Source organism: Gymnoscopelus microlampas (genome assembly GCF_963454915.1).
Source record: "Gymnoscopelus microlampas genome assembly, chromosome: 7".
In the NCBI taxonomy this organism is placed as follows: Eukaryota; Metazoa; Chordata; class Actinopteri; order Myctophiformes; family Myctophidae; genus Gymnoscopelus; species Gymnoscopelus microlampas.
Genome location: NC_139944.1, coordinates 48,818,884 through 48,846,836, shown reverse-complemented (window position 1 = coordinate 48,846,836; position 27,953 = coordinate 48,818,884). Strand labels below are relative to the sequence as shown.

The window sequence follows — 27,953 nt, the reverse complement described above, 5'->3', positions numbered from 1 at the left end:
TTCATGGGCTCACAGTTGAGATTGAACGGGAGCCAATGGCACATCAGAATGGTACACCATCTCTACATCCAAGTTGATTATCAGTTGGCAGGCTAAGAGAAAAAAGTCATGTTCTGTTAACGTTCTAAAGCTGCAGTCGAAGCATAATATGTAAACATATTGCAGTAAACACGTTAAAAGCAACTGCCAAATGAGTAGCAAAGAGGTACAAAGGTGTACTGTAAAGAGTGACATTTTTATAAAAAAGTAGAAGATAAACCCATAATGATGTTGTACAAATACAGTATATTTCCATTGTGTGACAAGGAAACAAAAGCAGATTTCTTACAAAATGCATAAAAATGGACGTTTCAGGAGAATATTCACATGATTCAATAAGGCAACCTATTTCAATCATTGTAACAAATAAGAGAAAAGGTCCAGACTGTTCACCTTCCAATAGTACAGCATGAGGATCTTAAAACTGGAGACGGCTCCGTTACACAGGTATATATTACATAATCCGTAATCCGACAGTGTGACAAATGTCTATTTAAGCAGTGTTTTAAATTGAGGACTTTTTGAGTACTATTGAACAGAGTACAATTCCAGAGAATTTCTACTTTTGCCCAAAGAGAAAATCCATCCGGAAAACAACATTTGCATGACTTATTCCTGTGATCATCAGTATACAGCTCAATAAATATTTGTAAACATTAACAACTCCACTCCGATGCGGGGATCCAGAAAACAAAGACTGATCCTTTTTTTTAAGGAGATGCCACATTGACGGTGAGCGACACAGCGAATGTGTGGAGTCTTAAGAGGGCTTAAGAGGTTAAGTCTGGGTATCATCACTGCCTGCTACTAATTTCTATCAATTACACATCGCATGAAGCCTTGAATTCATGGAGATTTTTCCGTTTTTGTCGCATTCCTAAGCCAATAATTTGATGACCAGCGCTGTCTGTCTCCGGTAGGAGACTCAATGGAGACTCACATCTCCATGAATTCAAGGCTTCATGGGGTGTAAGTCACTTTTTGGGTGAACTACTCCCGTTAAACATCAGTGTGAAGCTCTTTTTTTTAGCTTGTGTCGTTGTTTAAAAGCTCTAATCTAGTTTCAGCTCTCCAAGACCTGCGGAATAATGCATACATTTTGTTTTCTGGGTGGATTTTCATTCATGTTAAGGATTTGTGAGCACCTTTCACCACTGTCACAGGTATATAAAATGTTGCTACTATGACAAGACTATGCAGAGTAGCCCCCATCTCAGCTGAGAAGAGAGGGCAGGCAGGATGACATCAAAGCTCATCGTGGGGGATTTTTAGAGCATTGTCACAAAGATCTGCAGGGTATAAATCACATTGAAAAAAGTGAATTACAATGTTCACCACAATTCATTCAGATTTTGGTTGTGTTGCTAAACAAGCTGCAATCCGCAACTTTAATGTCCTGTCGAACGAACCCGGGTCCTGCGTGCGAGCGCCAAAGTTTTTCCTGAGGCGCACATTTGTGAAGGCGAGTTATTTCCACTAGAGTTTCATGCAATACCTCTTATTGACCAGTAGGTGTCCTACCCGACCACAGCATCTAAATGTCTCAATAATAGAACAAGGAGAGACCACTGCTGACAACCAAAGTTGGGGTGGTTATATTGTACTCACCCATACAAATTCATTAAAATAATGTTTTAATGCCTAAAACAGTTATGGATTGCAGCTTTAAAATGTTCAGTCTTGTGTGACAAGACGGTATGAGTAAAGTACATACCTGTCCTCTTGCTGCAAAGTTTGTCTTTGACGTTATCCGTCTCATGATGAAAGAACTCAATGATTTCATCTTCGTGCTGCTCAACAATTGTCTCACACTGGTGAAGAGAGTCAGAATACATTGTGTTAGGGGCATTGCAACGGCAAATTATTCACAACACTGAACAGTATTTGTATCCATTCTCAGGCCACCTTATAACATTCTAACTAGTAAAATAATGGAACAGAAGTTGATGATGGTGTGTGCAGTTGAAATATATACTAAAGATTACGCAAAGCATGCTCTGAGGAAGAGGAATACAAGAACGCTCGCCCCGGGTCAAATCCGGAGACCAGTCAGAGCTTAGTTTTGTTTTGTGGAGAAGAAAGAGTCTGCCACTAACAGAGCCTGGACAGCACAGCAGCACAATATTGACAAGGAATTCTACTGGATTTATTAATGACACAGCTAATATTGAGATTAGACTTTTTTTACGAGGAAAGAATTAATGTCAACAGTCAACACCCTGCACAGCACCAGACATGTTTACATTGCTGTCTAAAACGTAGATAAATAACACAAAAAAACTTCACCCCCTTGCAATTAAAGGGCAACTTCCCAGACATTTAACATGAATCGTATCATCCTGTTGTGAGGACATACATGAAACGATGCATTTTGACAAAAGCGAGCTCTTGGCACAGAATCTGAACTCATTGGAATGTTTGTTATGTCAGATTTTCACATGTCCTCCTCCTAGTATGTACGTTCAATATCGGCGATGAACTGGAATAGAAACATTATTAACTTCATTTTATTGATGTTATTACTTGTGTATCCATAGGGGGAGTCCCAGTATAACTGCTGTAGAATAATCTCTGAACCACAACCGAGTGAGTAGTACTTACAGCAAATTTCAAACTAGACGTGATTCTACTGTCCAGTTTGGCTTCCGACAGGTCCATGGCTTCACCGTTCCGTGATGTGACTCTAACATAGGTTGACCTACTGCTGTCGGTCGAGTCCACGACCTCACCGTAGTCCTTCATCCCCTCACACACCTCCTCCATGAGCTCTAGTAGGTTCCCCTCTGAGCGGGCAAGAGGAACCTGTTGGTACAAATGACACGGGTATCATATCAGTACTACTGTATAGATAGTAAGATATTCATTCACATTTGTTTTAAATAATAATCTAAACCCCCAAAACATTATGCAGAACACATGCTGTAACCTATTGCATCCATAAAGGTGAATGACTTTCAATTTATCATGTCACTCTATTGCATGGGTCTTCAACAGGGGGTCCGGGACCCCTAGGTCAACTCCTCAGAGTTACTACAGGGGGGTCGCCAAATCTTTGTGATAGGATTTTTCTTTTACATGAACCACTTGAACCCTAGCATCCCTACTCTAAGGAGAACTTTAGCCAAACATAGCAGATCTACAAGCTCACAACGCCTCGCGCTGTGAGACATTGTGAGCTTGTAGATCGGCTATTTTCGGCAAAGAGAGGGAAAAAAGTACAGAGTGAAGTGAAGGTCAAGTTCACTAAGTATTGAGGGCTTAAGTGGTTAAATGTCTGAAAATACACATTAACATGAATCCAACAAACACTAATCACTATCCCTGCCTAACCCAAACCAAACCTCACTTTCTTCCTCTACGTCTTAGCCTTTTGTTTTTAGCCTTTTAATGTTTTCTTTTCTCCTAATAAAAATGTTTTAAGCTGTTTTGTAAAGCGACTTTGGGTACTAGAAAAGCGCTATATAAGTCTGATGTATTATTATTATTATTACTATTTTTATTAGGACCCAGACTGGATCTGCGGATACGGATCTTCAAATAGTAAAATCAACACGAGGTTGACATTTTTATTAAAAAAAACAAACAGCACTGGGTTTGGTGATGTTCTATATTGTCTGAGTCAGCTTTGTTTGTGTTTGTTTACATGCTAAAAGAGTGACTCTGAGAGCTGTTTCACTGTACAATGTAAGTCAATGAGGAGCATATTTTGAATGTTCAATTTCTAAATCAATGGAAACAATTATTTTTGATTTCTTGTCCACCTTTGGAGTTACATCATGGCAAGGTAACTACACAACCCAAACCTCTACCAAAGTGGTCTTGCCCTTTAAACATGAATTACTCTGATAGTGTGCGTATAGGCAATACTTAGGCTAAGCGTGAATATGTGATAGTAAGATAAGATAGAGATCACGTTATTATTGCAGGTATAAGGGGATCCATCTTACCTCTCGAATAGACTGGCTGCCATCGGGGTTGATCCTGTACGATCCGGTCTGGATCATTTTCTTTGGGTCTATCTGTGAAATGGCCCAGTCCATCTCATCTACGAGTGCCCTGCAAGCTGCATCAGAACAGAGGCATAGGAGAGGAAGTCCAGACCATTATGTAGGCTACTGTATGGACTTAACCCATTAACACCTGAGACCCAAGGCCCATTGTACATAAATGCTTTCTGAATCAGTAGTTCTCAAACTTTTTCATGCCAAGGACCCCCAAATAGATATGGCCGCCAAGGACCCCTGAATTGATATATATGGCCGTGGATCCCCCCCCCCCCCCCATCTGAATTTTTTAAAATATATTTAAAAAAAACGTTCAAAAATACTAGATGTACAAGCTTGCAGTGCGGCACGAAGTGACACGCTGTGAGCTTGTAGATCTGCTATTTTTGAGAACCACTGTTCTAAACCAATGTTAATCTAAATCCTAAAGTGTTTTCTGAAAAAACGTATGCTAAATAGGCTATAGTCTATAGAGCTCAAATCTAAAATAAAAGACACGGGGCTTTCCTCATATGGGCCTATTATGTGTATGTACTAGCACAGGGGTCTTCAGCAGGGGGTCCGGGACCCCTAGGGGGTCCTCAGAGTTACTACAGGGGGTCCGCCAAGTCTTTGTGTGATGTGATTTTTTTTTTACCTTTGTCTCTCTGCAAAAAAATAGCAGACCTACAAGCTCACAAGCTTGTAGATCGGCTATTTTTTGGCAAAGAGGTGTTTGGTGTAGAGGGAAATAAAGAGCAGACCAAGTACACAAAAAAAGTTAAATCTGAAAGACTATTTTATGCAATATAGAGGGGGTCCCTGCTTCATCTCTCTCTCAGCTAGGGGGTCCTTGGCCTGAAAACGTTGAAGACCCCTGTACTAGCAGGTGTGAATTGTATAGTAAAGTAACGTTATTATATGCTGCATTATCAATCTTTCGATAGTGTGTGTGCTATGAATCTATAGATCTATTATACCTCCACATTTGATATCTTGTCCTTGCCTGGAAGCACCTTGAAGACTGGTGATGAGGAGAGACAGAACCACACACAGTGTGAAGAGGACTGGTTCCCTCATCTTGCACCTGGATTTAAAACATAGGGTCTTGTGTCAGTTACATTCAATAAAACATGCTATTGGACTAGCAATAGCAACGACAAAGTGAGTTTAAGTATCGCTATAGAGCAGTGGTTTTCAACCAGTGGTCCGGGGACCACCAGTGGTCCTTGAAGGGAGTTCCAGGGGGTCCCCAGCTAAATGATGGATAGGAACCAAATGGACCCTTATAGGCCTGTAACTAACGGGTCCATTTGGTTCCATTTGTACACTCTCAGAGTTAAATTAACATTGATTTTATAATATAAATTGGGGTCCCAGAGATAGAAATGTAATTAAATGGGGGTCTGTAGCCTAATGCATGTTAAACTGGGGGTCCTTGAAATTAAAATGGTTGAGAATCACTGCTAGAGAGCCGTCTCTTATTGGGGGTCCCTGACATATCTTTTCAAATGGGGGTCCCTGGGCTAATGTGTGTCAATTTGGGTGTCCTTGACGCAAAAAAGGTTGAAAACCACTGCTATATAGAGTTATCTTTGCATAACTAAACTAACTTACAATTTAGGCATTTAGCAAGGTACAGTAGCACAGTAAGCAAGGTAAACACGAGGTAATACATCAAATGCATAGAAATAGTCTAGTCTAGTAATCTAGGATCATAAGTAAACCAAGAAGCTATCATCATTGAAAACATTGAAACTATAGGCTACACACTATAGCATGCCAGTACATGACCTGGCAATGGCATTTGTTTACATAACAAGCTATCTAAATGACATTTTAGCCTTTGCATTGTAAAATGCCTCATTCAAAGTATAAAACTTTCCATTTAACTTACAAATGTCTGACTAGTAGTATTTATTTGAAAACAACCACTGCTGCGCTGCTACCACAAACACGCCGTTCCATCACACAGGCACCACGTAAAAATGTGGTGACATAGGCAACGATGCCGAGAAATAGCAGATCTACAAGCTCACAACGCTTCGCGTCGGCAACGCGTTGTGAGCTTGTAGATCTGCTATTTCTCGGCACCGCGACACCGTCGTACGGCGCAGCGTAAATTAGGCATTTTTTTTTAGGTGGCCGCGGAGAGTGCCGGACATTAATCAGGACCCAAGGAGCATAATAAATAATAACATAACACATATTTACCAAATAAAAAAATACCTTGGGATGATATACAACAATAAAAAACATTATAATACAAAAGATGTTCATGTGAAACGACCTTTACAACAAAAAAAAATCTGTTTTCACCGGCTCGTCGTCAGACAGCAGCTGGAGAACTGGGCACTTGAAAGGAGCCAATGGGGAGAAGTGGGCCCATTCCCTGTTTTACATTTTAAAACCCATTTCTAACCACTCATCATGCCATGTTTTACATTTTAAAACCCATTTCTAACCACTCATTCCATGTTTTACACAGTGGTGGAAAAAGTACTCAATTTTTTTACTTAGGTAAAATGATCAATACTGCAATGTAGAAATAGTCTGTACAAGTAAACGTCCATAATTCAAAATGTACTTAAGTAAAAGTGCAAAAGCATTGGTATCAAAGTGTAGGCCTACTTAGCTCTGGTCCAGAGGCCTACTTAAATTACCAAAAGTAGAAAGTACTCATTATGCAGAGTTTCCAAATGTATACAAATATTTTTAAATAGCAGATCTACAAGCTCACAATGCGTTGCAATGAGAAAAAAAAAATGTATTTTAATATGTATACTAAATAATTATGGATAATAAAATGTTGTTAAAACTAATGCTTAAGACACAGATTTGCCAAGGGCCCACTTTGTGGTATCTGTATCTAATTCTCTTGTAGTTGTTTTATTATCACGTTTCAAACTAGTGTTTTATCATCATAAATGCTTTACACTGGAGTGTTTCCATCACCTTATCTATAAAAGTGTGTCTAAACATTTAAATACTTTGAGGAATAGCATCAAATTCCAATAGGCTATAACAGTAGCCTTCCTTTCAGCTAGTCCATAGCCTTGAAGGAGTTCTCCTTAAGAACTCCTTCAAGGCTATGGACCAGAGCTACCTTCCTTTTATATTGGCACACTTGTTTTAAAAAATAAAATAATAAGTGTATCAGAATTATCCTCCGAAGTAAGTAAAATAATCATATTTTATAGACATTAATAACGTAGAGAAGTCTCAATGTTTACTTTACATTTTTACTTTGCTTTCCAATATACATAGTAGAGTGAAATGGATATAAATATCACAGGTATAGGCTATGCGAGTACAATAAACGATGGCCTTTGGCAAAACATTTTTTATTTGGCATTTTTGTCATTGCAGATGTACAAAATAATCTTTCATTCTCATGAGGCTAATATTTATTTCCTTTCCTACAAAAATGAAATAAATATACTAGATGCTGAAGTGCAATGTAGGAAAATATTACATGGTACTGTATGCATTTCCCAGTAGAATGAAAACAGAATAATTCCTGGAATTATTGGAACTGGAAACTTCAAAAACAGTGATGATAGTAGTTGTATACTAACATTTGTATTATTCTCCAATATAATCACTCAATCAATGATTCTTTGGAATGCTCTTTAAAACCTTATCTACATTTTTCAACAGCAACATTTCTGTGGTTTGGGCGGGGGGCAGACATTGTCACCACACACAGCTACGTGTTGGTGTGACATATCAGGCCTTATTCATTTGGAATGGTCACATTTTCATTTTCAATCACTTTTGACTAATTTGAAGTATTATTACACAAGTCAATGCAGTTCCAACTCTGTTGCACTTGAACCTCCAAAAGAAATCTGTACCACAAACCTAGTATAGGCAAACAAATTGGCAAGAGTAAGAATCATGGAGCTTTAGTTTCACTCTCCAAAGTTCACATAATAACATCACATAATAAAATAGCACAAGAAATATATATTATATTCTACCACTACAGTGGTAAATATGTTAATTTACCAGTATCCATGGGGTGTATTCTGGTAAGTATACAGCAGGATTTATACCAGCATTTGTTTTTTCTGTTGGGTGGCGGTTAAGCCAGATTCATAATTCATCACATGACAGTATCACATGCCGAAAAGAGCAGCAGACCCAGGGACGTGCACAGATAGACTCTAGGTGGTGCTAGAGCGCCTGCCCTTTGCCCTCTTGACCAGAAGTGCCCTTTTTCTTTTATCAGTTTACAGCAGGGGTCTTCAACAGGGGGTCCGGGACCCCTAGGGGGTCCTCAGAGTTACTACAGGGGGTCCGCGAAATCTTTATGTGATATGAGTTTTCTTTTTACCATAACCACTTGAAACCTAGCATCCCTTTTCTGAGGAGAACTTTAGCCAAAAATAGCATATCTACAAGCCCACAACGCCTCGCGCTGCGAGGCGTTGTGGGCTTGTAGATCGGCTATTTTTGGCAAAGAGGTATAGGTGTAGAGGGAAAAAGAGCAGACCAAGTAAACAAAAAAAGTATAATTTACTTGAGCACCTGCCCCTCAAAATGTCTGTGCACGCCACTGAGCAGACCTACTGTATAAGCTCACAGTGTGTCTCACCCGCGACGCGCTGAGAGCTTGTAGGTCTGCCGTTTTCAGCGCGCAATGCCATTGCGTGCGACAAAGCATAAATTAGGCATAACAAGGAGTCCCATATGGTTCTGCAGTGCAACACACACACACCCCTCAGCCTACAGCACTTTTTTTATCGTTGCTGTCGGGCAGAAACCTCCTATCTCCATATTTTAACTTTTTGTGTTTTCTTTCGTAAAATTAACGCCCTGCTCGATGACACTACAGCGTCACAAAAAAGTAGCAGATCAGCAAGCTTAAAACAGTTTTTGAGCTTGTCGATCTGGTACTTTTGCCGTTTTGGAATTTGAATCCTGAAAAGTAACACGTTTTTGGACATATGAGGTTTCCACCCGACAGAGACCATAATTTATGCGACTGTGGCTGAGCGGTTTGTAGTACTCTACGAATGTTCGTAACACACTGACCTAAATCCTAGAGCGTTCTATAACAAAGGACAATGCTGCATTCCACAAACATAACTGGGGGGGGGAAGGGGGAGAAACTGGACAAAATTTTGGTCAGGAGTCACACATACATACATACTATTTAACCCATTGAAGAACTGAGGCTGATCACACAAAATGTCCTCTAAATTGTAACAGTTTTCTGAAACTTATGTTGCTTTATCAGTGGTGCTCAAAACCCTTTCATGTCAAGCACCACCAAAGTTATATGTATTTAGCCGCCGACCCCATCTCAAAATATGTTTGTTCCAGGGACCCCAGAAGCAAAGATTTTAGTTAAAAATGTTCGTTTTAAAAAACGATATATATTCAAAGATTTGCACACATTTTCACGATTTTCCAAAAACAGCAGATACACAAGCTCATAGTGCGTCACTTCGTGTCACGCTATGAGCTTGTACATCTGCTATTTTTGAATAGCCAAAGTATAAAATAACGATTTTTTAGCTCAAATCTAAAATGACACTGCTTGCTTTCCCGGTTTTAATGGGTTAATTAGTATATTCACTTTTCTCCAGACTGGCACATATATACAGCTGATTGCCAGTGTCCAGATTTCACGTTCTTCCACACTCATAAAGATTTTTTTTTTAAAGTTATATGAAAATAGCACTGTGCACCAGGAGCGTTATTTGACTAGTAGCTGCCTCCTATGGTTCTCTAGGACAGTGGTTCTCAACCTGCATGTCGGGACCCCCAGGGGGGTCCCCACATGATTCTTTTTGGGGGGAGAGGGGAGGTGACAGTTGATGACAGTGAAGTGACAATTTAAAGACCTTTAAGACCTTTTTAATAGCTAAAAAAGAAGAAAAAAAGACCATTTCTGCAACAAAAGTAATCAACAAACTATAAAACCTGTTCAAACATTGGCCAAATTGTGTCACGGCCAAGGTTGAGAACCACTGCTCTTGGACATATACTCTCATCTGAACATAACTGATTAAAATATCCTCTCCTCCTCACCTAGCCATGCTTTCTAAAACATGCAGAGAAAGAGTGCTTAGAAGCATTAACATTTATTTAACGTCTTTTTTTGTTGTTGAACAACCCACAAAGCAAATTTTGAAGATAAACTGAAATGGAAATGATTGAGAAAAAATAAATTAAAATAAAATAACTGTACTGTAACGGTTATTGACCTTTTGTATGCTCACTCATTCAGAAATATTTTGCGCAATTTTATGATTTTTGATTACCATATATTAATTCCCTAGTAATGCAACAATGCATATAAAATTACAAAACATAATAAAAGTATGACAAACCGCATACGAGCACCTTACAGATGTGATAGTTGCACAATATATTATACTCTATCTCATCAAGTTTAATTTGGATTTTCTATATCTTACTAATTATGGTTAGAATGGAAGGTATCCGACCGTCTGGGTTTAAGTTCAGATCTACTTGTTCGATAGCAAAGGCAAAACATGTTTTATAAAGGTCGTAACACATCTTTGGATTGAATTTTTTGCACTGGGCTGGCTTTAGCAGCAATACGGACATTTGTCTAAAATGGTTTGTAGTTGTGCACTAATAAGGACAAACAAACCATAACGGGTGCAATATCTTTCCCCTTTTGATCAGAGTCCAATCGTGAATTGTTTTAAATCTTTATCTTAAAATATGGTTTTAACCACTTTAACCCTGGTGTTCCTATTTTGGGCATTTATTGGGTCATTATAGGCAAAACATTAGTTTTAGCTCCAAAACATTATTTTCCCCAATATTTTCTAAATCTTCGAAGATAGCGAAATATGCCAATGTACAAGCTCACAATACGTCGCAATGCGACGTGTTGTGAACTTGTAGATGTACTTTTTTCGCTACTCACGAGTATAGGGCTTAAGTGGTTTAAGTTAGTATAGTCTGCATGGATTTTCATCATGCCAGGCAAGCAAAAAAAAAAAAAAAAGAGGGAAAAAAGGGTTAACATGTAAAAAGAAATAAACACTCAATAGAAGTTAAGATCTGTAAGGGCACTTGAAACAGCCATAGGCACACAAAGGGCTCAAGAGGAGAAGGTGCACTGTCAAATCCAACTGTGGTAGTGTAAAAATGGACTATACTGGCCTAGTGTCCATGGTCCCACCCTCAATCAGTACAGGCTGTTATGAGTCCTTTCAGGCTTGTATGCCATATAATTTATTTCAACAACATCCACCTTTAAAAACGTGCTGCTATCTCTCAACCATTGCATCAGTGTCCATGTCGTTCAACAAGTAAATGTCGGTGTGACCCGACAATCCCAGGCGCATCTGAAAGAGAACAAAAGGGAGACAAGGGGAAATGCTATCAGTAAACGCACATGTCATTATTAAACACCTTGAAATCTTAGTGCATTAATCAATTTAGGATCTTTGAAGCAGTGTTATAGAAGCTGTAAACATGCCATGTGTTTGAATTGATCAGGACTTGTTTGCCATTGCCCTCAAACCCATCAAATATACTAGTTTTAATTGAAAGTCACACCAAAGTAATAAATAATGGTTAATTGTGATTATCTCTGTAATTCACTGTACATGTTCCCTGAGGCACAACACCACTGTTGTTGTCTTACTGGGACGAGACAACACTTGCGCAGCATTATTTGAACTAAAACAGCTTGGCCCAAATGTCAGAGATCTTCATACTGTATAACCACAGTTTTAGCCAGAGAAGCAGTTATACATGACATGCAGTCTGCTTCACCCTCCAAAAGCTTCACTAATGATTTAAAGACAAACCAAATGATGGGCACCAAGCTAAGACTTGGCAGTGGCAAACATTTTGGAAATGTGTTAAGGTGAGCTACGCCAATCAATCATTGGTATCAATGGTCAGAGAAAAGAAGTTGACCCAGTTTGTCGGCCCTGTCAGTCTAAGGAAGAGGTATATGTCTCTAGTGGCTTATACACATTTTAACAAGATGCTTTAACCACTTAAAGACTATTTTGTACTTCGTCGTACAAACAGTAGATCTCTAAGCTCACAGTGCACCGCATCTCGACCCGTCGTGAGCTTGTAGATCTATTTTCACTGCGTGACACAAGTATAAATTACGCACAATAGATTATTTTTGGAGAACTCTCGCCTATAATGACATGCCCAAAATAGGGACGTTAGGGATGTGGTTAAGTCTAAATAAAACAAGTCTAGGGGAAAAACACTCCATTTTAGAAGTCACTTCAATTTTATGTTTTTGTTGAAACAAACATTGTACAGCCATTTGTCCTTTGGAAAACAGTGCATGGCTGTACTACCAAGATACTAACTAAGATTATAATATGTTATGACATTACAATGAACAACCTGGAGCCAATCAATTGACTGGGTGGCAATTTATAATTGTTTCGTATGTATGTATGTATGTATGTATGTATGTATGTATGTATGTATGTATGTATGTATGTATGTATGTATGTATGTATGTATGTATGTATGTACTGTAGGTAGTGGAAAATTTGCGCTTTTAAAAAGATTAAAAGATAGTGGAAATATCATCCACTATGTATAAAATCATCATCATTAGATAGCAAGGAATTTATGACAAATAAAGCCATGATTGGTGATTGTAGAAAAAAACACAACAGGACATAAGCATTTAAATGTTATGATAAATGTATATGTTATACAAAACGAAATATTGTTTTAACAGTGCAATTTACTTGGTGTTGTGAGCAAAATGATTCAGATGAATATTTTACTTACTGCTCGGACATCCTTTTCAACAGAAAATGACAGCTTGCAATGTAAGTAAACAAAAATGGGAATTGTCAATTGAAGCACTGAGCAGTTCTACTCTACTCTGCCTGATTTATACTTGATTGCGATCATGTTACGCATTGAAAATAGTAGATCTTCAAGCTCACAATATGTCACAGTGTGACGCGCTGTGAGCTTGTAGATTGGCTATTTTTGACACCGCCTTGCAATCAAGTATAAATACAGCGTTACAAATAAAGCACCGGACAGGATATTGCTCCATGCATTTGGGAAAAAATGCATTGTTTTGAAGTGACTAATTTGCAGTTATGCTATATTTAATGAATGTGCCAACCTACACTTATAACCCCAAGAAGAAAAGGACTTCTGTAGACATTAAGACACAAGACACCACCAAATGTCCATTATTCCATGTTTTTCCATTTATTTTGGATACATGGTGTATTGCATTTAGTAGCAAAGGACAAACATTCATTCAGTGTAAAAGAGCAGATGTATTTAACTTATATCTACAGTAGTATACTACATTGATCTCTGCTCTGAAACAGTCTAAATGGGCAATTGTCAGTGTCAAGTCCTTATTGTTTCAGAAAAAGGGAGGCACTCGTATGACAACAGATCTAGCCTCACAACAGTCTAAACAAAACACAGTCACATTTGTATTTCCTCTTTTATCTCAGTGAACACAGAAAATCATGGTTCTTCACAGACATTAATGCAAAAATGGTACTTTTAACACCATCTAGTCCATTGTATTACTAATACTCACTGAACCTGATGTCTTTTTATACGTTTAATTTTAAAATGTGAAGAGGCAAAAGCCAGGTGTCATACTAGCTTCCTATTCATGTTAACAGCCACCAGCCTCTTAACTAAAAAGAGATTCTTTTTGTTGTGTTTCTCTATGGCATCACACCATCCGTAGGACATGCACATTGTGGAACACATTGGAATTAAGTGTTTTGATGCATCTTTCCATAATAGCAATAAAACTAACAGCAACATTTGTTGTCAGATATTACTGTGCATCCAAACCAAACCAAAAGGTATGCACCACTCTGGAACCAATCTGATGAAGTCACAGTACTGTCCGGTACAACAGTAAGTGACTACCAAAATAAATAAAAGAAGGGGGGGAAAGTACATGTATTCCCAAAACTGTATAAAATAAAGCAGCCATTGATTCTAAGAAATTCATTAGGATAATTTAAAATTCTACAGCAGCAGTTGCACTTGCTTATTTACACAAAACGTGAACCTTAATCGAAGACCAGCTACTGTCAGAGTCATCAGTTTACTACAAAAGTTGAATTCATGATGGGCTTCTGCCCAGTTTGTCTGCAGTCAGAGAAAACTTTATGATGCAGTAAAGGTAGAACGGATCATGAGAGAAAATAGCCGATCTACAAGCTCACAATGCGTCGCAGTGCTTTCAGCTTTTATAGATTGGCTATTATCAATGCTACGGGGCTTTAAGATAGCGAGTGTAGGAGAGGAAAAGACTAGACACACGGCTTTCTGAGATAAAACCTAATGATAATGAATGTGTAGGTGACACAACTTCCAGATTCCAGACTTGGATTCTGGATGCCTTTGTAATGGTTTAATTCTCTCAAAGTACTTATTGTTCTTGAGAGAGAGAGAGAGAAGGGAAACGACCCAATCCAACAATCTTCCAAGGGAAAAGATCGGTATTACCGCCTACAGTAAGTAGCCTGTATGCATTTCCTGGAACAGTAGGGCTCTGTCAAAAAGCACAACTATATTGTAAAGTGAGCACATATTTCCAACAATACAAAGACAAAAAAAAGAAATCCCTTCCCTCAGATTCCCTTCATTCATTTGTCTCCACCCACCCCACCACCCTCCCCTCATCATGGGGTCTGTGTGGATTAGTATTTTCTCAAGTAACTCACAAAAAGAAAAAAGTATTTTTTTTAATTAGGTTGGAGCACAACGTCTTAAAACGTATTAACGTCTGGCTGCTCAACAGTCCCTACTTAACCTGTAACACCTGACCTGAATCCCTGTATAAATTTAACATTATTGATGTATATTACTATATAATATAAACTGCTCAAAAAAAGTTCGGAAACTTAACTTCGGTCAATTATATCTCCCCTTTAATAATACCAATTGGTATTGTGTTTTATATCATTTTTATCGTTGATTAGTCACCTTTACAACGAGGTACAGCTTGTAAGGATTGTGCATTTGTGGAATGAGCAACACAGCTAAACGTGTGGGTAGCACCTCCAAAAAATTTGCCAAAATCACCCAATATGCTTCTGTTGGTAATCACTCTTGTTTTGAGCAACCTGTCAGCACACACCTGCTGAGAGGTGTGTGCCAGTAGTCACAGGTGTGTAACTGCCTCACAGGTGAGTGACTGGCACCTGAACATGGGTTCTGCAACTTTGTTGAGTTTGTTCTCCAAGCAGCAACACTGCCCCCATGGAAAGATGCCACGTTTGTCCCTTCAGGATAAGGCCCATGCAATAGGGCAAGTGAAGCTGGTGTTCCGTTATGCAGAGTGACAGCATTATTTGGTGTTAGCCCTGGTACCATTTCCAAACTTAGGACCAAGTTCTGTGAGACAGGTGAAGTCAACAAGGAAGACAACATCCCAAGACCCCTTGCTTCACTGAGGAACCATAGATTTACAGGCAAGATTTGCACAACGGTACCAAAGACAGATGTCAAAGTTGCAGGGTCACACACCTGTGACTGGCACACACCTGCCTGCAAATGGTACCAGGGCTGACAACAGGGCTGACATCAAATAATGCGTAATCTGCGTAACGGAACACCAGCTTCACTTGCCCTATTGTACGGGCCTTATCCTGAAGGGACAAACGTGGCAGTCCATGGGGGCAGTGTTGCTGCTTGGAGCATACATAAACTCAACAAAGTTGCAGAACCCATGTTCAGGTGCCAGTCACTCACCTGTGAGGCAGTCACACACCTGTGACTACTGGCACACACCTCTCAGCAGGTGTGTGCTGGCAGGTTGCTCAAAATAAGAGCGATTACCAACAGAAGCATATTGGGTGATTTTGGCAATTTTTTTGGAGGCGCTACCCACACGTTTAGCTGTGTTGCTCATTCCAAGAATGCACGATCCTTACAAGCTGTACCTCGTTGTAAAGGTGACTAATCAACGATAAAAATGATATAAAACACAATACCAATTGGTATTATTAAAGGGGAGATATAATTGACCGAAGTTAAGTTTCCGAACTTTTTTTGAGCAGTTTATATTAAAAAAACTAACATGAAAGCAGTTCTCTTGATCAACACACTATAATGAAACAAAGGTTTTTCCTTCAGACTTGATGCAGGTGGATGGCAAATTATTATAACAAAAAAAAACAGCTCAATACTCTGAAAAACAAAAAAGTATATTGTAATGTATAACATACACATGATGACACGATGCTGAATTTAAAAAAATCCCTACAGAAAAAGACAACCTAAATCCATGTTTAATCATCACTGAATATTTACATCCAGGGTGTGATTTGTGAGGGGAACAACAAGCAAATCTCTTCCTGTTGGCGCACTTTGGAGGTCTGCCTGACATCACGGTAAATGACACCAATTTGGGAGCTCTAGGGATGTGCTTGCAAATATTTTTCTTGCTTATGTAAATCGTTGCCAACTTGCTTGGCTCTCTAAATATTCATTCAATGGAATGACTAAAATGAGTATGTACATCAGATAATGATGCATCTGACATGCCAGACAGTACATTTTTTGAAGTAATTGACAGAAAAAACAAAATACAGACTGGTGGCTTCTCACACATTAAGGGCTGGGCATCAACTGGAAATGTCCTTACTGATATTAAGTCCCTTAATTACTACAAAGTACCTTTCCCTGTAAGCTGTGGACATTTGAATTAAACATTTCAAAGTCACCTTTGATTCTGCAAATACACAAATAAAATGTGAAAATATAATAATAATAATACATTTGTTACACAGCAATTAGCATTTCTGTTCAAAAACTCATTTATGACAATGACAGATAAACTGTCAATCTATCAACACAATCTCTTCAATCAGTGCTTAGTAGTTATAGAGCTCAACAGTAACCGCACACTTTTTGAACGGCCTCATTCCCGGAAGTGAATTTCCCATTAATTTACACCATAGATTCTTCAGAGAATACTTAATAAAGTGTTTTAAGTCTGGTTCCGAGCCAATCAACTGAGATCAATCATGACCATAAATGTTATTCTGGTCCAAGAAAAAAGAATTGGAAAACGTGAAAAAGGAGAAGGTAAAAGACAGTATGTATTTTAAGATAGAAGTAAATACTCATCTCATAAACCTTTGCACATGTCTTTCCGTCCAACCTAATGATAGTTTAGCTTAACTTTTAACCTTTGTAATTATGATAGTGTTTAATGGTGTTGTACTATATTAGTTGACTTGTAGTGATGTTTGACACTACTAGCCTCTGGGCTATGGGATCTTGTGGCAGCAAAAACCCGCATGACCATTGATACATCGTCTATGCACATGACATTTGAGGGGGCGGCACCATTTTTATGGTAACTTCACCAATCAGAAACGTTGCAAACCACAATTTAGGATTGCTGTGTAGTATTTCTCCACGATATAGCAAAAAATACATATTTATTCTTAAATTTGGTTTATTTCGTGCAGACTTGTTGCTCCTACAACATATAGCGATTAATCTAAAATGTACTTTTTCGATCAAATCGAATTGCCTTGAAACGCATTTATAAATTCCTTGTATTTTGTATATATCAACGAATCAACGTAAAAAAAATCTAATATTCTTTTTTATAATTGACTAAATCGATTAGTCTAAATTATTTATTAACTTTTATCTATTATTTGATCAAGATTGATTCTTTTTTTATAATCGATTAAATCAATTAACTGTCTACCTCGGATGATTATTAACCCATTGAGACCTGAAGCCGATTCTACATGTCTCCTAAATCTCAGCAGTATTCTTAAAAACGTATGTTTCTATATCAGTGGTGTTCAATCTTTTTCATGTCAAGGACCCCCAAAATTATATGTATTTGGCCGCGGACCCCCATCAAAATATGTTGTTCCAGGGACCCCCAGAAGCAAAGATTTGAGTTAAAAATGTTCGCTTTAAAACAATATATATTCAAAGATTTGCACACATTTTCAAGATTTTTCAAAAATAGCAGATCTACAAGCTCGTAGCACGGCACTCGGTGCCGCGCTATGAGCTTGTATATCTGCTATTTTTGAATAGCCCAAAGTGTAAAATAATGCTTTTTAGCTCAAATCTAAAAATGAGACAGTTCCAGGTCTTAATGGGTTAATCCTCTATGCACACTATCAATGGGAATTTTACTTCTGCAGACGCACTGTTGAGCACTAATAAAGAGGAAGTGGAAGTCAAACCAAACTGCTGGACTGACTTCACTCCACCGTCTCCCACCAAACCATGAGTGAGAAATGGTAAACAGTGTAACAATAGCTTAATAATTACTACCTACTGTACACAATCACAGGTAGAAGAGCTGTGAATATAACACTGATAGGCACTGACACAGGCTGGAGGATGATAGAGCAACAATAGTGAATTTCTCTAAAAATGAAGAGTTTATTTAATTAAAAAAATCAAACGACATGGACTTGGCATCAAATGTCACCATGTAAGTTGCTGGTGCTTGTAAATGTATAAACATGTTGATACCCAGCCTTAGAAACAGAGTCCAAAGGGAAGCAATGCACATCCCAACAAAAATGTACAGGTGCTGAACTAAACTATGTACAGTACATTAGAAGAGGAAGGGAAGACCGCAAACTGTGTCTTATATCCCAGTATAAAAATGTATTAAAGTTCACAACGTTTCAACCGTAGCGGGTCTTCATCTATAGGGTCATTCAACCCTCTAGGGTTGAAACCTTGAGAACTTTAATACATTTTTCTACTGGGAGCTAAGCCACAGTGTGCGGACTTCCCTGCCTCTTCTAAGATACCCAGCCTTACACACAATATGTATGCTTGGGACTCAGTATCAACCCCTACCCCCCACCCCCCAACCTGTCTCATATCTAAGCAGGGCTCAGTGTCTCCGTAGGAATGCCCGGTGGTTTACAGTCTTTTAGGTGTCGTACTCGGTATACGGTTCCTGGACTAACACAGCAGGTCTAGTGCTTACCCTGCTGCCACAGTCCAGACAGGTGACCCCCAAGGCAATCAGACAATGCCACGCCTGAAAAAAAAACAAGAGAGAAGGAAGAAGAGGTCAACAACGGCCGCAAAAAAAATGCAATCAAAACATCTAAAATGAATGTAGTCTCACATCATGTAAAATTATTTTCAAAGGGTGTGCTTAACTCTCTCAGTGCCACACAACGAGATATCCTGAGTTTTTTCTGAATGCCCTCAGTGCCAAGAACGAAAAATCCCGAGTTTTTTAAATTTTTAATAAAAAAAAAAAAATGTTAATGTTCAGAACCAAAGATATCATTATCTGAAGATTTGCAGCTCCATACACTCCTTGTTTAACTTATAACTGAAAAAGGCTGTATCTCGCTTCCTAAGCACTTTTTTTTTTAATTCTACAAATTGTCTTCAAAATCCTAACAGTTTTCTGAAAAACATTTGTCACTATATCAGTGGTTCTCAAACTTTTTCATGTGAAGGACCCCAAAAATTATATGTATTTGGCCGCTGACCCCCCATCTCAAAGTATTTTGTTCCAGGGACCCCCAGAAGCAAAGATTTGAGTTAAAATGTGAGCTTGTAGATCTGCAATGTTTGAAAAATCGTGAAAATGTGTGAAATTTCTTTACTCAAATCTTTGCTTCTGGAGAGTCCCTGGAACAAAATATTTTGAGATGGAGGTCCGCTGCTAAATACATATCATTTTGGGGGTCCTTGACATGAAAAAGTTTGAGAACCACTGATGTAGAAACATACGTTTTTCAGAAAACTGTTAGGATTTAGACGACATTTGTAGAAACGGGTCCTCAGGTCCAAATGGATTAAAAAGCCAATGTGTTTAAGTGTTGAAACATGATTGATGACTCACCAGGTAGCCCACAAAGCACAGGTAGGCGATGGACAGGAGGGCGGCCACAACGTAGAGCGGGATGGTATTCAGGTTTTGAACGTAATCCACCACAAAATACATGTTGATGGCACAGACCATCAGGATGACCACACCCCCGGAGATCTTCCACACCCTGGGGACCACATGCACACAGTTGGCTATGATTAGCAATATCATATAGCACACAGTAATCTCACAAATATTGCTAAAACTATATAGTTTTACGGCTAGAAAGGTCGGCGTCGGCTGCTTCTTTTTATGCCAGTTTGTTCTAATTTATTTTATCTTGGTGTTATTTAATGCTAATTGTTTTAAATTGGTGTTAATTGTGTCTTTTGATTTGTACTTTTTCTGTATATATACTTATTGCAATCTTGCTGTATTTTTTGTTATTTTAACCCTCTTTTGGAAAACTAAAACAAACTCAAATCCTTGAACGTACAGTATGACAATTCTTGTGCAGGTTTTCCACAGAAACCATAAATATTTTGAAAACTTTGGGCACAACTTTGTCCTTAAATTGTGAGGTTTCACTCAGAAAACAAATGTGCATTACACCCTGAATAAGTGTAAATGGTTCAGGAGAACACAAGGGGTCTGAATATGCCGACTTTTTAAACATTGCGATTTCACTTACAATCCATTTGCAAATTCACTCATGATGGACGGTAGACTGGTGAAGGTCAAAATCGGGATCAAAGCAAATGGTAGCTGTTGAATAAGAAAAGGAATCATCAATATAGCAGACTGCAACACAAAGTACATATCAAAAAATAAATAAAACACTCACTACTGTAAATTAGTAAATAAAACAGGTGAGTGTGGGATAATGAGCAGGGACACTTTCACTTTAATTTGTGGAAGAGCTGGTAACTGGATTGGATGTGAATGCGCTTATGCAGCCAGTGCCAAACTATGAACTAACAAAGGACCTTTTTCTGCTCGACTTCACTTCTCCGTTGGTGCAATTAGACAGCAGAATTTATGCTCATTCTAAAACACAGAGTGAGAGAGAGCCAGTGAAGCTCTAATACATGGAGGCAACAGCGAGGGGGGGACTAATTAAACATTTTACACCACTGGGGAAACAAATTGCAAAATGAGCACATTCCAGAACACTGGCTGTTGTTTTGTCTGTTGTAAAAGCCTGGCAACTGTGTGTCCACTTACTGGATGGGCTGTTTCATTTGAACGAACTCACCCAGTAAAATATGAAGTGCCTGACACAATCAAATAATTAACATCATAAGTGTTAAGCAACTAGAAACAAGAACAGGCTTAGCGATAGAAAGACAGATTTGGCATTGAGGGCTTGAGTATTGAATCACTGAGGGCTTTATAGAGTAATATATTTATATTTCCAGTAACAAAACAAAGCTCCAATGTGCACATTTTATTTTCAGACATATTTTTATCTGAATTGTTGATTTTTTTAATTACACTATGTCATTTTGTAATTGTACAGATTGACCCCTGGGGGAAGGCTGTCACTAATGGGGATCTAAGAAATAAACAATCTTGATCTATGCCATCATGTAACACAATGTGCAAACGTTCATTCTTCTCTTTTTCCAAGCAGGGACAGTTGAGGGAAGAGAAGGCTGTGATCGATGCTCACTCATGTCCTCAGGAGTTCCAGTGCCGGTGATTATATAAGTATGAAGCTCTCTCTCACCTGCATGCTCTGTAGCACGTTGAGGAAGTCGTTCATCCCGGTCAGATGCTGCACGTCCTGAAAGACAGCTACCAGCAAGGTCGGCGTGATGGCGATGGAGCGAGTAAGCAGCACACGGGCGAAACGGGACCAACGCAGGTTCAGAAACCCCTTCAAAAAACAAGTTACATTTGAGGAAAATTGTCAATTAAAATGTGTTTGCAGAATTATCTATGTAGGTAAAGAGTGCATGGATGTAACACAACAAACATGGCTTTCTTAAAATGTGTGTGCAGAATATATGTACTGTAGGTAAACGGTGCAGGGATGAGTAGCACAACAAACATGCCTTCTTAAACCCAATTAACTCCATCACAAAATAACCACTTTACTGTACTGTTTACCTCCATGACAAACTGCCCAGAGTAAGTGCCTGTCATCGTGGAGCTCTGCCCAGCAGCCAGGATGCCTATGGCCCAGATATAGAGCGCTGCAGGACCGAAGAAACAGCCCAGCACCACTCCCTGCAAATACCAGGATAAAATGACATGATACAATCAAAGGGAGAGAGATGAACAGATGCATTCAATAGAATAGATGAGTACATACTTCATTAATAACATACTGTAAAGGGGAGGGGGGGGTTAAGTGCCAGCTGTTACTACTAAATTGATTATCACTTTACTGAGGGTGTTAAACTGTACACATGGCCATGTGTATGGTGTGACAATTTCCATAAAAGGGGAACCAAGGTTTCTTTCCGTTACAATTTGGCTGGCTGTAGCTTAGATCCAGTGGTGGAAAGTAACTAAGTACATTTACTCAAGTACTGTACTTAAGTAAAGAATTTGAGTACTTTTTCCACCACTGCTTAGATCATACATGGGCAACTGGCGGCCCAGGGGCCACATGCGGCCCCCACCTTCACTTAATGCGGCCGGCAGGTTAATATCTGAATACTGATAGATTATTGATTTCAGCTGTTACAATTCCAAACATGCAAACATGACCCGCTTTAATTACTTCAGTCTATATTAGTAGCGTAATGACTAGTATTAAAATTCTATTGTCTGTTTTATGTCCAATATATTTGTATTTAAAGGACAACTTTAGTTTTTTACAACCACGGTTTATATTTTAGATTGTAATTAAAGTAAATAAAATATGAGTGTACATTTTTTTTAATTTACTGCTTTCTATAGTTTTAGCAATTTTTGCGATCTTTTTTTACAGTGGGCGGGGGCATTCTGTCCGGTGGCTAAATGTTTTTTTTACACAATAACCCGGTGTTTTCTTTATTATTATTTACAGTAGCTCTTCTAGCCCCCAATAACTCACATCTGGCCATCAAAGACCACAGGACCTTTTTTATTGTGTAAAAAAGGCATATTTAGCCACCGGACAGAATGCCCCCGCCCACTGTAAAAAATATCACGAAAATTGCCAAAACTATAGAAAGCAGTAAATGAAAAAAAAATGACACTCATCTTTAATTTACTTTAATTACAAGCTAAAATATAAACCTTGGTTGTAAAAAAACAAAGTTGTCCTTTAAGTTCATAAAGTTAACATAAGTATAACTAAATGCATTTGAAATTAAATAAAGATGTTACTTTTCAGGATTCAAATTAAAAAATAGCAGATCTACAAGCTTGTAGATCGGCTATTTTTGCTACTTTTGTGTGACATAGAATGGCAAAGTACAGCATTCATTTACGGGAAAAAGTTGAAATACGGAGATAAGAGGTGTCTGCCCGACAGTATATGCAATGTGGCCCTCTGGAGTGAAGTTGGAAATATAGTGGCCCTCTACATCATCAAAGTTACCCACCCCTGGCTTAGATGGTAGAGAGGCCATATTATGGTAATAATCAAAAGGGTTACTGGTTCACTCCCCGGTCTGCACAGTATACTGTACATACTGTACGTCGTCAAAGTGTCAATGAGCAAGACACTTAACCCCAACAGCCAATTCGATTGGGCTGTTAGGGGTTTGATTGTTAGCAGCACCAATATAATCCAATGGTGCAAATAGAAAAAACATCATGTTTCGACACTACTGCATCTTCACCTTGACTCACAAGGTACAAATCATGATTCTGATGAAGACAGCAGTAGTGTCAAAAAAAGGTTTTTCATTCATTCATTTGCACGTTACAATCAATCTCTGATACTTATACCACACTTGGCCCCACTTTAAGCAACCAAAATAATCACAGACTGGCCCAGTATGCCGAGAAATGACATAGACATAGCCTACCCTAGTCATCAGGTTTAGGAAAAACAACGTAACTGTATATGGACTATCTGCTGATGATTATATGTATTTAAAGGTGTTAACAATGTGCAGATTTACCCCTTTGTAGATGTCCACCTCTAACGTATCATTGTTGAGAGGAAACAGGTCCGTGTGAGGGCTGCCCGTCTCATTGCACATTGCATTCTGCAACATAGAATAAACAATTATCAGATGAGCTGAATACTTTTGGAGGGATTTCAGATAAACATTTAATTTAACACTTTCAACTTGGAATCCCTATTTTGGGCAAAATATCAGAAAAACCCAAGCCTAAAACAGCAATTACAATGATACAGTATAATATATACACCCACCACTTCCAAATTGGTTTTGTTGTAGAAAGCTTCAGCAAACACAGCTACAACGAATACATTGATGAGGAAGGAGATAAAGAGAGCAATGGTCGACTCGATGAAGTAGTACTTGTTGGCCTCTCTTACTTCCTTCTTGTTACCGCGGTCTATTTGCCGAGACTAGAAGGCAAAGAGAATAAACACACTTTTAAGTTTAAGCATTTAAAAAAAGCCATGAGATCAACTTGTTATTTTCTTTAAGTTAAATGAATGATTTCCTCACCTTGACAAGTGCCGAGTGCAGGTAGATGTTATGGGGCATGATAACAGCCCCCACTATGCCCACTGCCTGCACCAGCTGTGCAGAATTACAGCCCTCGCAGTACGGAAGAAACATCCCCTTCAGCAGCTCTCCCTGGTCTGGGCCTACCCTGACATACTGCAAAAAAACGAGACAATCACACTCTGATATCCATACTAAAGAAAGACATGAGAATCACATCCTGAATTTACTACAGAAAGCTGAGACAATCGCAGACACACCACTAGAAAGAAGAAGGAGATGCGTATCGCAGACACACACCGCCATGCAACTACTAAGAGAAATGTACATCAAACTCTCAACAAACACCACATTGTAATGAACTTTTTAACTTTTTAAATGGAAGTAACACTTACCTCATAACCAAAACTAACTGCCATTATGGTGATGAGGAAGCCAAAGAAGGCTTCAAGTTTCCTTAGACCTATAATGAAATGAATACCATGCTAGACGTACTGTAGAGAAGACATTTCTAACCAGTGACAACCTGAAGCTAACGGTGGCATTATTATTATGAGGGCTGATCAAAACGTTCTAAGACTTGATGTACAGCAGCAGGGGTCTTCAACAGGGGGTCCGGGACCCCTAGGGGGTCCTCAGAGTTGCTACAGGGGGTCCGCCAAATCTCAGTGTGATAGGATCATTGTTTTTCACATTAACCACTTGAACCCTAGCATCCCTATATTCTAAGGACAACTTGAGCCGAAAATAGCTGCGAGGCGTTGTGAGCTTGTAGATCTGCTATTTTCGGCAAAGAGGGAAAAACGAGCAGACCAACTACAGAGTGAAATTTCACTAAGTATTGATGGTTTACGTTGTTAAATGTCTGAAAATACACATTAATATGAATCCAACATCTATGAAAAGCTTTAATCTGCAACACAATTTTATGTAATATATAGTGGGGGTCCCTGTTTCATCTCTCTCTCAGTTAGGGGGTCCTTGGCCTGAAAAGATTGAAGACCCCTGATGTACAGTATACGTACTGCTGGTGACACCGTACCTACCTAGCTGTCGAATCGTCCATTAGAACTTTTAGAAAGAGGTTTTGATTTGATTGAGGGATGGTTAGGAGAAATCAATGCAAGCTATGTGAAAATGGTTTATTGCTGAAAGTGGAACTCAATCATCTTTAGAGGAGCCCGACCAATGCCAGATTTTTGAGTCCAAGCTCACAAGCTCGGACCCAACGTAATGACACGCCTTGTGAGCTTGTAAATTTGTTATTTTTGAAAAGTTTGTAATATGTTTGACTATAACGACGACTTGCCCAAATTCGGGACGCCAGGTTGAAAGCAAAGTCTTAGAATGCTTTGATCAGACCTTGCATTCATTGAAGAATCACGTACCATACTTGTCTAGGAAAAGGAACACAAACGTGTCAACGATGGTAATGAGAACACCTGCCCACAGTGGTATCCTGAGGGGAAACAAACACAAATATATAAATATAACCGTATTGTCTCAATTAATGGACAATTTCAATATCCCAGAAACAAAGTTCTGGACAAGCAGGGTAGTTTTCTCTTGTATGTATTATTGTCAATGTATTATCAATATTATGAGTACAGTACCTGCCCACTGAAAGCAGATTGAAGGCTATGGCACAGCCTATGACCTCCTGCATGTCTGAACCAATAATGGCCAGTTCCACCATAATCCAAAGGAGAATACGTGGAACCTGAGAGAGAAGACAACAAATAATCAAATTAAACACCCAAAATGTAATGAATGATTACAAAGCATCCTAGAAATAAGAATTTAACTCTGGCAGCTTCAAGATATTGTTATCGTTTGTATTCATATACGGATGGAATCTGACTGATAAGTGTGGTTTGTTTGGGGAAGTGTGAAAGCCTCTCGTCTCAATTCCTTGCGTCAACGTGGGCAGTGAAAGTGCACAGAACAAATGACAATGGAAATAAAATGGCAGTGGCGTAATGTCCGTCTCTTTTTCTCTCTATAATTATCTTCTTCTGCTTTTTTTGTTTTAACAGGTGTTCAAAAGGTGCTACATTACATGAAAAGCTGGACGTTAATGTCTAGACTGTGGTCTAAAAATTGCATAAGTAGGCATCCTATAATTCCACCAGGGGGAGGTGATGGGTAAGAGGCCATAGGAGGCTTTTTTACACGCACAACCGCACAAAATGTTTCTGCATACTAGACATCTGGTACATACATAAAAAACACAGAGGTATTCAAAATATTTTAATCATAATTCAATGTTGAAAACATCTCCGATATGTGCTCCAGAACAAAACCAAATGGGACACTATGGTTTCTGACATACTGTAGAAGGCTATAAGAGGCAGATATTCGATTTCCCTATAACTTCATTACAAATAATTAAGAGGCATTACATAATATCATCTTTGTTGGCGAATTATGGGCTGCTTGATTTTTGGCCCCGACTGTATGAGTGTGAATTGAACTAGTGAAACAAGAAACAATATATCAAAATGACATTCTGGGTCTGGACCAATGGAAGCGGACTGTTTTACCGTAGGTGTTAAAAGGCTGCAATGTCTAGAATTTCCTCCACTGTGCAAGCATTGTGCTCCTTCTCTAGGAAGTGCAGACTACAGCACAAAGCACACAGAGCCAAGCAGTGTTGCCAAAAAACCTTATTAAACTTCAAATGGGAAAGGGCTTGCTCAATTGTGATCATAAAAATACTAATCTAACATTGTTTTTAAAAGTGTACAAGTCGTTCCCATGTCAGCTAGCCCGGTGGTTCTCAAAGTGGGGACCAGGGACCCCCAGGGGTCCTTGGCGGGGGTTCCAGGGGTCCCCAGGAAAATGTGTTAATACAGCATCACAGCAATTGTAACGACTTTATCCATATTTTATACGTTGGCTTTTCAAAAATAGCAGATATACAAGCTCACAGCAACCTTGTACATCTGCTATTTTTAAAAGAAAGTGTATAATTTTGACTTTTTTAACACAAATCTTCTCTTCTGGGGGTCCCTGGCACAAAACCTTTTCAGATGGGGGTCCGTGGCCAAATACATATTGATTTGGGGGTCCTTGACTTGAAACACTTTTGAGAACCACTGAGCTAGCCCCCCGCCGGTGACTGGATGGAGGTTTAAAGTCAAAGTAATTATAAAATAAAGAAAAAAGGGGGAGGAAAAAAAGGTAAATCTCACAGTGGGATACTGCCGGTTGCAAACTTCAGCGAGGTGCATGCCGGTGACGACTCCCAGGCGGGCGGCCAGCCTCTGCAATAGAAGCCCGATGATGGTGGCCCCGAGCAGGACCCATAGGAGCTGAGAAAGAGAGAGAGAGAGAGACAGCATCAATAGCAGTGTTCATTTTGTCGACTAAAGCTATGACGAAAAAAGTTCATCGACTACCTTTTTTCACTGTGCTGACTAAAACTAAGACTACATATATTGACAATTTTGTCAACAAATAGAAGAGAGAAAAGAGGAGATCCAGTAAAACTAAGACAAGTCATTTTATGCTTGGCCGTGCTTGGGTGTCGCGCTCCAA

General features: G+C 38.9%; 2 protein-coding genes across 2 annotated transcripts in view; both read right to left on the bottom strand.

Annotated features, from left to right (window-relative positions):
* Positions 1 to 241: 241 nt before the first annotated feature.
* cnpy2 (canopy FGF signaling regulator 2) lies at positions 242 to 6,002 on the bottom strand. The gene is made up of 6 exons (XM_084062838.1): positions 5,920 to 6,002; positions 5,003 to 5,109; positions 3,987 to 4,102; positions 2,641 to 2,841; positions 1,754 to 1,850; positions 242 to 1,328 (listed from the first exon to the last, which is right to left on the bottom strand). The coding sequence occupies exons 2-6, from the start codon at positions 5,100 to 5,102 to the stop codon at positions 1,285 to 1,287; spliced, it is 558 nt and encodes a 185-aa protein (XP_083918964.1). The 5' UTR covers positions 5,103 to 5,109; positions 5,920 to 6,002; the 3' UTR covers positions 242 to 1,284.
* A 2,478-nt stretch (positions 6,003 to 8,480) lies between these two features.
* The window catches only part of LOC311049284 (natural resistance-associated macrophage protein 2-like), a 29,817-nt gene continuing 10,344 nt past the window's right edge, over positions 8,481 to 27,953 (bottom strand). The window contains exons 5-17 of the mRNA XM_084062815.1: positions 27,608 to 27,727; positions 26,027 to 26,133; positions 25,802 to 25,872; positions 24,809 to 24,876; positions 24,414 to 24,569; positions 24,152 to 24,310; positions 23,895 to 23,981; positions 21,943 to 22,062; positions 21,560 to 21,709; positions 20,522 to 20,595; positions 19,864 to 20,017; positions 18,988 to 19,041; positions 8,481 to 11,359 (exon numbers count right to left, since the gene is read on the bottom strand). Coding sequence (XP_083918941.1) covers positions 11,282 to 11,359; positions 18,988 to 19,041; positions 19,864 to 20,017; positions 20,522 to 20,595; positions 21,560 to 21,709; positions 21,943 to 22,062; positions 23,895 to 23,981; positions 24,152 to 24,310; positions 24,414 to 24,569; positions 24,809 to 24,876; positions 25,802 to 25,872; positions 26,027 to 26,133; positions 27,608 to 27,727 — 1,398 coding nt within the window. The 3' untranslated portion in view covers positions 8,481 to 11,281. The remainder of the gene's footprint in view (positions 11,360 to 18,987; positions 19,042 to 19,863; positions 20,018 to 20,521; positions 20,596 to 21,559; positions 21,710 to 21,942; positions 22,063 to 23,894; positions 23,982 to 24,151; positions 24,311 to 24,413; positions 24,570 to 24,808; positions 24,877 to 25,801; positions 25,873 to 26,026; positions 26,134 to 27,607; positions 27,728 to 27,953) is intronic.